Genomic DNA, 12676 nt, shown 5'->3' on the forward strand with positions numbered 1-12676 from the left:
TCAAGGTAGTTCTCAGTGAAGTAGCAGTATCTGAGGAGCAGGATGTCACAGCTCTGGTCCAGCTCTTTCTCCTGGCTGTAGTTATTCACCCCCAGACGCTGGCTGGCCTCCTGGAGCAGCAGAAACACAGCACAACAGATGAACGTTAGCTTGGCTCAGTGGTTCCCAAACAGAGTGTCCTGAGTTAGTGTGTTCTCACTCAGTAGGAGACATACCAACATAAAGTGTATAGAGCGTTGCTCTATACACTTGCTCAATTTGTCTTGCCTTTATCGAGGTAGGTCTGAGCTGAGTGCAGTATCTGGTTGACGGCGTTGAGGAGCAGGATGTCACAGCTCTGGTCCAGCTCTTTCTCGTTGTTGTAGTTCTTCACAGGAAACACATGGGACAGAGGAACGCCCAGACGCTGGCTGGCCTCCTGGAGCTGCAGCAACACAGCACAACAGATGAACGTTAGCTTAACTCAGTGGTTCCCAAACAGAGCGTCCGCAAATAATTTGGGGGGGGGGGGACGGGGGGCGGACGGACGACACATTCAAGCTCAGTGAGGTAGTGTTGGTTTCCTATGGTTTGTCTTTGGTAGAACTCACCTTGGTCTTGAGGTAGAGGCTGCGATAAACACCGGTCAGGTCCTTTGCCACAGCGGGATCGGCTTCATCCACTTTAGTCAACAGGACCAACTGAGGGATCCCTGGAGAACAGCACCACAACAAACATGTTCAACAGCTGTAAAACATAATGGACCCCAGGCTGTGCAATTGTGATACTTTTGTTTTGTAAACCAAGGACTATATACTACTATATTAGTATGTGATAGAACATTGACATTGACACTGCAGTATGTGATACAATGTAATTGATGTGATGTGATGATGTTCTGTTGTTCCTTGACTACTGTATGTGTGACAGCATGTGCTTATGATGTCCCTCCACCACTGGTTTATACTTCATTGTACACCAGTATCTCTTGCTGAAAATAGCCGATCTACAAGCACACAACACATGGCATTGAGACTTTCTTCAAGTCACAACGCCTTACCATTTATTTTGGAAGGAAGCTTCACTGGGAGAGATCTTGACATTGGTAAGCCTAATTTATACTACATAACGAGTGCCTAAAATAGACGATCTACAAGCTCACAATGCATGTTGTGTTGCGCTTGCAACACATTATGAGCTTGTACCATTTGTCATGCGACACCATTTTGCAGTGGCGCATAAATTGGGGCTTACACAGTGATGCTGCGTTTGAGCAACTGACCGACTAGGTTGATCTTGCATCGTACGTCGTCCAGTTTGTCCTCCAGCTTGGAGGACATGGTGGAGATCTTGTTGGCGTCGATGACGTAGACCACGCAGTGGATCCTGTCCTGAAGACCTGGATCCTTCTTGTAGGAATTGGCCTCTGGTAGCAACGGAACTAAAGTGTTGAACTGTGAAGAGTAGGGGAAAGAAAACACATTAATTTGACTGACTGAATGATGCATTACATCCTTCACATCTCTCTAATGGCCTATCTAATTAAAGAAAGCAAAATATGATTGAAATAAGATGATCCTGTTCAGCAAAGCAAGAACCACAATTAGTATTACTAAAACTCTAGTTTGGTTTTCAATTATAGATGTGCGAAGATTCACCTGATATCTGTCGGCAATGTGACCTCTCAAAATGCTGCTTATGTCGTCCACATTAACCCCTGTGGTCTCCTCCAATCCCATGGTGTCACACAAGATGATTGGCAGAGGTTTGCCCAGGTCTTGAGTTTTAACCTCGTAGGTGTGAAACTGTAGGATGTACAATGTTATTATTTCACTCTACTAAAGGGCCTATTCAGACTCCAGTTTTAGGTGAAGAGGTGGCCACCTTTTCCAGGGAGTTCCAGGGGGTCCCCAGCTAAATTATAGTTGGGAATCAAATGGACCTTATGGGTCTGTAACTCAGAGAGTGTACAAATAACTCTGCACACTCTCAGAGTTACATTAAGTCAACAGGACCAACTGAGGGATCCCTGGAGAATAGCACCACAACAAACATGTTCAACAGCTGCTGTAAAAAATAAAAATAACGACCCCAGGCTGCAATTGTGATACTTTTGTTTTGTAAACCAAGGACTATATACTACTATATTAGTATGTGATAGAACAGTGACATGATGTGATGTACACTGCAGTATGTGATACAATGTAATTGATGTGATGTGATGATGTTCTGTTGTTCCTTGACTACTGTATGTGTGACAGCATGTGCTTATGATGTCCCTCCACACATTTTCATCTAGACCAATCACATTGCCTGGAGCGAGTCTCGGTGACCACCATTTTGGTGGTTAGTAAAAACAGGGCTGGGGAGAGCGGTGGTTTTCTCTTCACCGCAGCTCAGTGATGTCATGTTGTAGTTTTCGGCTACCTAAAACTGGGAGTATGAATGGGCCTTAAGTTTAGCTGTTTTTCACTTTAAAGGGATATTTCCCCTTCAAAGAAGTTTGAAAGTGAAAGATCCCTTTAAGTATTACAGCAAGTACAAAGCTTCAAAAAGCAAACAAAATAAAACAATTTACCCTGCCAGGCAGATGACCAACCAGCCTCCACCTACTTTACTCACTACTAAAAGGAACTCAACATATCAAACATGGCATTTGGAGGAATTCACAGCTGACCAAAGGAACCAAAACACAAAGTAAAACCGTGACTCCCACCCCACACTGGAGGGACATCCCAGTGGGACTACTATCTCATATTCTTGGCAGGCTGTTAAATTGTATTGCCTGGCATTAATCTGTGCCCTCCTTGTCAACCAAGAACATTAGTTCACATGGGTGGTTATGGTTTAGAGAGAGTTATGTAGCAGTGGGTCACCTTGGTGGTGGTAGAGCCCTTGTTGCCTGAAGCCCCCTGGAGGGTGACGTGTCCTCCGAAGATGGACTTGATGGAGTTGCAAAAGCTGGACTTCCCTGCTCCCACTGGTCCAATGAGCAGAACCCTGATCTGGGACACAGAAGTGAACCTTTTCTTTTCTATTTGGAACAGCAGGGCATCCTTTTTCCTGTGGAGACCAGTGTTCAACAGATTAAACATTTAAGCATGTTTTACTGTAGATGCAATGTAGGCAAATCTTGTACAGTATACATAGGTGCAGTGCTGATTTCTTAACTGTCGGGAGGGTCAGCTGCTATTTTTTAATGCTATTGCGTGCAGTAGTAGTATGGATTGTGAAATGTGTTTGATCTTTCACGGCACGCCATAGCCCTGGCTAGACCAACGCTTTCTACTGAATGCAGAGACCAGCTGGGGGTTGGGTAAATGTGTAGTTTCAGTTGATTTGATTTTGTCTGTTTCAGTTTACACAAATTTGCACTATAAACAAACATGGCACAATACAATATCGTGGCAACCTTAGGCATGGGTGGCACAGGGGAAGGTGATCACTGGCAGACACACATTGGTATAGGTATGAGAAAGGAAATGACATGATCCTACACATCATTTGTATTCGTTCATTTCAAACTCCTAAATCTGAAAGAGGATGGAGTCTGAGACTATCGCTAATGATCTTCAAAATATTTTACAAAAAATAAAGGTTGTTGTGGACAATCAAAATCAGTTGTAAATATTAAACTTAATGTTGATAAAGATATGGCACACTGACTATCTATAAAAATGAAAACATGCCACTTCATGTCAAAAAGGTTGCAGACCCACTATAGTAAAGTAGTACAGTATATGAATAAGTACAGTATTATATTGTTGCTGTCTGGAAATCTGGGAAAAAAAAAGAAATCAGGAAATGAAAAATATACATTTTGAAAGGAAATGAAGAAAACCTTATATTTTTTAAACGATGCAATACTGCCTCACCAAAGTTGGTGTGTGTGACTTTAGATATTGCCAATTACTTGAAAAGGAGAGAGGTGGTGGAGTTAGCTGTTTTAGCAGACAGTTTGACGTTCCAATGGAGTTAAGAGGTTTTGTCCAAAGCGTTTTTTTTACTACTTTCCATTGGTTCACACAGACCTAAAGGGTGTTCAATAGCACTGATTTATGGAGGGAAAAAATCAAATCCCTCAAAAATGGAGTTATGAGGTTTCCCCCGGACAGTAATGATATATGGTACAGTATGGTTCCATACTGTATACATAACAGAGACTAATCCAGAGTGACTTACGCAGGAGTGAAGTCCATCTTCGTCCACTGCTTCTTCTGGAGTTTATATTCTGTTTAGAACAGCCAGACAGTTAGACAGTAATTAAAACACAGAAACATCATGCTGACCCTGATGAAGGAAGGCCCATGCAGGCCGAAACGCGTTGGTCGTGCTATTAACCCTTGTTTTTAATAAGTGTATTTAATGAAATAAAGGATTTTTTTCTACTTCAACTGGACAGAGCTGCCTTGGACCCTCTTTTAAGTTCGCCACCTAATACCTCCTTCCTTCTATCCCACAGCGGTAGTTGCACTCAATGCTGCTAAAAAATGATCTATTGCTGCGACACTTTTTTGTTTCTATTATCTATTATCTGACTATTACCTTCTATTACTATCTATTATCTTAAGTACAATAAGGGTTTGTTGTGCGATAACAGCTGAAAATTACATGTTTGTGCATTAGTGCTGCTGGGGTTGTGCAATAACAAGAAGTCATGTTTTTTTTTGTTTTATCTTGTACAGTATGTTGTTTTGTGATATGATGCACTGATTGGTTGGCACTTTTAATTTCGTTGTACACGTTGCAATGACAAATAAAGATCTATCTATCTACAGTGACATTGACTCAAGGTATAGAACTTTTTAAGGACAGAGACATTGTGTTTGCATGTTTGTATTGAACTCACCTTTGAGTTTGTAGACTTCACATTCAACCAGCGTCAGGTCGTCGCCATGCATTTCTGCAGCATTGAAATTGTAATAATTTTGACCAGGATTGCTGTGCACTACAGCTCTGCCATTACTACAAAGACCTAAATTTTCTCCAAAATAAGGACCATGGTTGCCTTGCATTGACACTGCAAAAGCGGGATTGGTGACCTGATATTTGAGAAGATTTTCCCCGTTGATGAAGGTGAAAAGAAAAGCCTGGTCATCGTTCCCCCAAGCACCACTTTGACTAAAAGAAATACTGGTGTATCCCCCAAAGACGTGGCCAGAGTCATTGTAGCCCACGGACAGAGTGGGCCCCTGGTTGTCACATCTCTGGTGGAACGCTGCTGCACTGTAACCATGGACTGAAGCCTTGTAGAGGAGCTTCGGGTTCACGTTTCCTAGCTGGGAGCACAGCGCACTCTGCTGTGTCTGGGTCAGCCTGGGATGGATGGATCCCATCGCAGTTCTAGGAAAGCCCCGCTGTGATTGGCCAGTAGTCACTGTGATTGACAGTTCTCGTTTTTGCAACTATGCCTAAACCCAATCCTAAACCTATCCTCAGTAAAACTATGTCTAAACCTAACCCTATTCTCATTAAAACTATGCCTAAACCTAACACTATCCTGAGTAAAACTATGCCTAAACCTAACCCTATACTCAGTAAAACTATGCCTAAACCTGACCCTAAACCTATCCTCAGTGAAACTATGTCTAAACCTAACCCTATTCTCATTAAAACTATGCCTAAACCTAACCCTATCCTCAGTAAAACTATGCCTAAAGCTAACCCTAAACCTATCCTCAGTAAAAACTATGCCTGGTAAGGCGGGTCTATCCCAGGACGTTGGTGGGATTCATAATCGCGTGCCTGGCGTTCATGATGGAAGAATGGTCCAGCAGATGAGTGGTCTGGATTCTCTGATTGAACACAAAGAGATAGCCATTGCAGTTAAAAACACTTATCACTTATCACCAACATTTTGATAAAAGTAATGAGCAAATGAGTTTGTTGTTTAAAAGCTAGCTTTTATTGCTGTTAAAGTGTCAAATATGTCAGTGTCTCCCTATACTACTCAGCAATGTTGACAGGTGTAGCATATATATATATATATATATATATATATATATATATATATATATAATTAAAACATCCATATGTTTGTACTGACACTAATTCAATCTGCCTGCCATGCAATTAAATGTGTCCATGGCAAAGGAAAACAACAATTTCGTTGTTGTAACATGTCAGCAAAAGTTTCAAATATCCTAAACTAAAAAAAACTCATTCCACACACACACACACACACACACACACACACACACACACACACACACACACACACACACACACACACACACACACACACACACACACACACACACACACACACACACACACACACACACACACACACACACACGCCTACTACTAAAACTAAAGTAACATGTTTAGGAGTTTGTGAGTGAATTACCTTTTCCCTCGCAGATACGTGCAGCTGCCTGGTTCAGTCAACAACAGATTCCTCCCGCTGACCACCAACCAGTGTCTTCTTGTGAGCTACAGTAGGATAAAATAAGGCAGAGCACGGGCCCTTCTCGGGCCAGTGCTCTGCCTTAGGGAGGAGTTTCAATCAGGACAGGTTATTCTAGGGTAGGTACCCTCACAAAAAACATGCAGTAATCCTGGTCACTCGGCCTGATGGAGGGGAAAGGAACTGGTTGGAATAACGTGTTCCTTCCATGGCGCTACGTCCAACCAGGGAAACTCCCCTCTGTCAGGTGCAAAGGAGCAACTTGGACACTCAGGCATGAAGGAAGCATGAGTTAAAGTCCGTTGCTCTCCCCTTGTCCCCCATATATGGGGACTAGGTTGGCGGCGGGTGTGTAGAGCCCAGGATCACATTAGATTAGATCAGGGATGTCAAACTCAAATACACAGTGGACCAAAATAAAGAAATTGGTACAAGTCGAGGGCCGGACTGTGTTTCAACACACGGGCCATTTTTGGGGAGAGGGGTATAGCTGAAAGTTGACCACAAGTAATATACTTTCACTGCTGATCAATAGTGAAGAGAAGACGCATGCTTGCGCTTGCGGGCCCTCGATACGTGACAATGCACTCGCAGTGCATTGTGGGACTTGTAGTATTATGGTGGTCCGTGCAATATACCAGAGGGCCAGTTCTAATACTAATTCAATATCATCCCGCGGGCCAAAGATAATTCATTCACGGGCCTGATTTGGCCCCCGGGCCTTGAGTTTGACATATATGGATTAGATGATTGACACAGGGGTGAAAAATGGGTTACAAAATCGTGGGATAAAAAAATATATATAAAAATAAATAAATAAAAGGTTATTCTGGTTGCCATTTTTCTGCCTATACCAGTAGGCTAGCTAGGCTATAGTAGTAGGCTGCTAGGCTATATTATCCAGCCTCACTGTGGAGACATATATACCATTGTAGATATAAAATTAAATAAACACTGTATGGTTTGGGTGTCGGATGACAAAATAACATAACCTTGATCCACAACAGTAATGGGCCTGCCCTGTCCGTTTTTATACGCTAACTTGTCCATTCCACCGCGGGCCGTCAGAATTATGCTTCCATTGACTTCCGTTGACTGTCGGCGACATCAAATAATGAAATACACGCTGTACGGTTTCTTTGATTTGGGCGTCAGCTGACAAAATAACATAACCTTCAGCAACATTCCCAAACACATGTGCTCTGCTCTCTACCCGTCCTCAATCGAGCATGACAGTGTAATCAAAATAATAATGGTCAGATCGCATACAGACAGATTATTTATTTACTGCGGAGAGAACACATGTTTGACTGTGTGTGTTTTTTCCCCCCCTCTCCCTGGTTCCATACGGATATGTCCACATGTCTTCTCTCCCTGGTTCCATACGGATATGTCCACATGTCTTCTCTCCCTGGTTCCATACGGATATGTCCACATGTCTTCTCTCCCTGGTTCCATACGGATATGTCCACATGTCTTCTCTCCCTGGTTCCATACGGATATGTCCACATGTCTTCTCTCCCTGGTTCCATACGGATATGTCCACATGTCTTCTCGTCAAGTAAGACGTAAACATTGAGAACTGTTTTGACGTGAGGGGAGGGGAAGCGGCTATCAGATCAGAACACCCGAACATTTTCGAGAATAATAATAATAATAGGTATCGTAAGACCTAAATACTCAATTTGATCGACAGCAATACGGAATGGTAAACTTTCAAGAAACTCAGGGCTCATTTCACCATTAAGAGGAGAATAATAATAATAATAATACCACCGTCGATCCAGAGCCATAGAGTAGAAGAGTTGTGACATGTCAAAGATAGTAGAGAGATGGAAGATTGCACCTACAAGCTGTTTCGACTGCTCCCCTCCCCCTCATACAACACGTTTGTCACGTGACTCCCATTGGAAATTAATTGGAGACTCGTGCATCAGCTATAGGCTATAACATTCATCAGCTATACAACATTCTGTTGTGCAGGTGTGAGTGAAGCCTAAGGCCTTTACTGTCTCGCCTACCAGGCTGACCTTATGTGTGCCACCTAACAGGATGCCTCACATATCTAGGAAGTACAATGGCCACCTAACAGGATGCCTCACATATCTAGGAAGTACAATGGCCACCTAACAGGATGCCTCACATATCTAGGAAGTACAATGCAGACAGAGAAACAATGCAATGCAAGCTGTACTGTCACATATCAAGTAGGCCTGCCCTACACTGTATCTCAAGTTCAGTACACAGACTTACTTGGCAAGAATCATAACAGATATTACTTACCTTTCAATGGATGCTTTCATGGGGAAAACTCAACATACTAGGTCTGCGTTGTGCTGTTGAAGAAACGGGACAAACTTATTTTCTCTCAGGTGCAAGTAATCCATAATGAATCAACTGAAATGAAGCGGCCCCGGCCCCCCCAATGCCCGTGGTGGGCGGAGAATGACGTCATTCAGTACATCGATCCTTGACAAGGAGCTAATGTCAATAAATATTCATATAAAAACAATAAAAGCAGCACAATTGATGATTTCACCGGCACAAATTAGACCACATCGAGCACTAAAAAAGGAGACCATTTTAGTGCGTTTTGGAGAGAGAGAGAGAGAGAGAGAAAGAGAGAGAGAGAGAGGATGGAACCCCACAAGACAATGCATGGTCGTTCGATGAGCTGTTTTCGCTATTCTTCTCTCTCACTGTCTCTCACACACTCACAGCATACGGATGCTCATTCATGCATCATAAAGAAAAACTAGATTTTAGGACGCAGACACAATTCCAGCGAGTACTAAATGTGAAATATATAAACATGTAAGCAAAACTATAGATTGAGGTCTCAGATGGAAAGTGATTGTTAACATTTATAAGCCTATTAAAAAGGGGGGGGGGGGGGGGAGGGGGCTGCGAGCGCGAGGCCCTGTGCGTCCGCACTAACTAAAAAGCGGCCCTGTGTGTGTGTGTGTGTGTGTGTGTGTGTGTGTGTGTGTGTGTGTGTGTGTGTGTGTGTGTGTGTGTGTGCGTGTGTGTGTGTGTGTGTGTGTGTGTGTGTGTGTGCGTGTGTGTTAGGGTGACTAGATCCAAAGTGTTCATTTGAGGGAAAGAAGTATCACTTGTGTGGGACAGGGGGGGGGGGCGGGACAGGGTTAGTGACTTAAAACCTTTGAGTCTAACATGTAAACAACAATAAATAAGAAGGTTGCCTCTGCCTACATCAAAAAATTCGATTTTGATTCTGGAAAGTTATGCAATTAAATCTGGCATGTTTTCCTATATAATGCCTAATTTGCATATTTATATGTACAATTTCAGAAAACTGGGGAAGTTTCATGGTGATAACAATTTCTTAAAATGTGTCATCCAATTCACCTAAAGGTGAAAATAACACGTGATAAGTAAATATCAAACTCCTGTGGAAGGGTCATCATATACGGTACTTTACAGTTTAATCTATATTAACCCATTTAGGCCTGACGTCAACATTAAAAAAATGTCTTCTATGGCTTTGGTTCACTTATTCACTTATGTTGGTATTTTAACACCTGAATGCAGCCTGACCACTGACCTGACCAGTAATGTAAACCAACAGGAATCTAAACTGAGAATACACACAGTCACTCCCCCCCCCTTTAGAAGAGTTACGAGGGGGCAGAAACCGAGCGGCGTTCATGCAGCCTGAACTGAGACAATTTGGAGTTTGAAATACATTGTTTTCAACGAGGGCGGCGCAAATAAGAGCAATTTTAGGCATGTGTGCAACATGCCAACTGTTTTAAAGTATTGTACAGTAACAACTAGAGTCTCTGTAATGTTTATGGTGTATACGATAAACAATCTAAAATAAAGGGATTTAAGATCATTAAAGCTGGGCTGTTGCCAGCTGGGTCCAATGCATTCCTGCCTACGTCCGGTCCAGGGTTACTATACTTTGGTCCAACATACCATTGGTCCGATAGACTACCTACCCAAAACCCTCACCCTAACCATAACCGCGAGCACGGGGCAGCACACCTAAACCTAACCCCAAACCCTCACCCTAACCATAACCGCGAGCACGGGGCAGCACACCTAAACCTAACCCCAAACTCTCACCCTAACCATAACCGCGAGCACGGGGCAGCACACCTAAACCTAACCCCAAACCCTCACCCTAACCATAACCGCGAGCACGGGACAGCACACCTAAACCTAACCCCCAACCCTCTCCCGAGTCGGACCAATGCTCCTTCGAACCAATGATATGTCGGACCAAAGTATGTCTCCACCGGTCCAGGACTTGTCTCCATTCAGTATTTAAGTCCGACGTCATTTTGTAGTGCTATGTTACGTCCGGGTCCAAGTGGCACCGCAGCTCCCGTCCGCATCTCGTAGTAAATAGAATATCTAAACGCGTGAATCTTTTTAGAAATGACGTTATTTTTCAGAAAGGAAGCCATTGAGGGTTAAAATGTGTCTAATGCTTCCAACTCAAGTAGAATTAATAATGTTTAATAAGTGTCCATGACAAAGAAAATATATGATGTGGAGACAATAAAGACTATTATTATCATTATTATTGAAGGTGGTAACAGTCAATTTGCTCAGTACAATATTTCGGGGGCTTATTTAGAATGTGTGCAGGCTTGAGTATGTTGCATCTAGTTTGCAATTAATGAGGATTTAGTTGACACAATGAAATAAAATGGCGATAGTATCCAGTGTGGGGCAGACGGCCTGTCACAGCCAGATTTGGGAGGGCAGCAGCTTTGTTGTTGCGAGGAAAGCGGTAAAATGAGACTTTCATGGTTGTTTTCGTCTCAGATTTAGTCCGACGGAGCGTCACAGTATAACTCTACGGGGACACAAAAGCGACACAAAAGTAGGACCCGGAAGTATCTCAGGAGGGGGCGCTCATGTCACGGCTAAAATACTGAATTGTCTTTATTCAGACCGCAGCCATCTTTGCCAGGTGCTTCCTAGTTGCTACTTCCCATAGACAGCCCATTCATCCAAACAGAAATAAAGTCCTTTATATTAAACAACGTCAAACTAACCAAACATATTGCAGCTACTATATGTCAGAATCGCCCAACGCACCCCTGCTTTAATTAGTGGCGGCCGAGAGAGAGATTTCACAACTTGATTTGACACTTAAATTAAAATAATTTGAAAAACCCCCCGCTGCGCCCTCTCTCCATATGCTGTGAGTAGTACAAGCATTTGGCTGTTTCAATGCCGCTGCTGTACCACCGCAGCCTGCAGCATAGGCCTTACGCAATGGAATGACCAAGCATCACCAGTGGTGTTGTAGCCTACAAATAAACTATATAGGTGATAGGTCTATACATTATGTAGGCTAGCCTACTTGACACAAATATAATTCGTTATTCATTGGTTTAAAGTATTTTGTTAAGGACCTCTCCAGGCCTACACGTATAGGCTCTTCCACAAATAAAGAGGCACCGTCCGCACTACCTAAAAAGCGTGCCTGTGTGTGTGTGTGTGTGTGTGTGCGTGCGTGTGTGTTACTCTGTGTGTGTGTGTTAGGGTGACTAGACCCAAAGTGTTCATTTGAGGGGCAGAAGTATCACTTGTGTGGGACAGGGGGGGGGGGGGGTTAGCGACTTATTACTTGAAACCTTTGATTCTAACATGTGAACAACATTAAATAAGAAGGTTACCTCTGGCTACATCAAACAATTCTATTTTGATTCTGGAAAGTTATGCAATTAAATCTGGCATGTTTTCCTATATAATGCCTAATTTGCATATTTACATACGCGTGTGTGTGTGTGTGTGTGTGTGTGTGTGTGTGTGTGTGTGTGTGTGTGTGGATGGGTATGTTAGGGTGACTAGATCCAAAGTGTTCATTTGAGGGGCAGAAGTATCACTTGTGTGGGACAGGGGGGTCTAACATGTAAACAACATTAAATAAGAAGGTTGCCTCTGGCTACATAAAAAAAACCAATTTTGATGCAATTAAATCTGGCATGTTTTCCTATATAATGCCTAATTTGCATATTCAAATGTACAATTTCAGAAAACTGGGGAAGTTTCATGGTGATAACAATTTCTTAAAATGTGTCATCCAATTCACCTAAAGGTGAAAATAACATGTGATAAGTAAATATCAAAAAACTCCTGTGGAAGGGTCATCATATACGGTACTTCACTTGAAACAGTTTAATCTATATTAAGCCATTTAGGCCTGACGTCGAAATTAAAAAAATGTCTTCTATGGCTTTGCCTACTCATTTGGTAATCATTGTGTCGAAATCTCCTGGGAACTCCGATTAGGTCATCATCATA

At 42.7% G+C, this 12676-nt stretch overlaps 1 protein-coding gene across 1 annotated transcript; it reads right to left on the reverse strand.

Moving 5' to 3' along the window:
- Nucleotides 1-253: 253 nt before the first annotated feature.
- Nucleotides 254-5321, reverse strand: LOC310855908 (interferon-induced protein 44-like; the record flags this gene model as incomplete). The annotated part of the gene is made up of 7 exons (XM_083761090.1): nucleotides 4829-5321; nucleotides 4162-4210; nucleotides 2856-3042; nucleotides 1638-1784; nucleotides 1262-1433; nucleotides 591-691; nucleotides 254-424 (listed from the first exon to the last, which is right to left on the reverse strand). The coding sequence occupies exons 1-7, from the start codon at nucleotides 5313-5315 to the stop codon at nucleotides 254-256; spliced, it is 1314 nt and encodes a 437-aa protein (XP_083617216.1). The 5' UTR covers nucleotides 5316-5321.
- Between the last annotated feature and the right edge of the window lie 7355 nt (nucleotides 5322-12676).

This window comes from Protomyctophum parallelum (assembly GCF_964188405.1).
Source record: "Protomyctophum parallelum genome assembly, chromosome: 1".
Classification (NCBI taxonomy): Eukaryota; Metazoa; Chordata; class Actinopteri; order Myctophiformes; family Myctophidae; genus Protomyctophum; species Protomyctophum parallelum.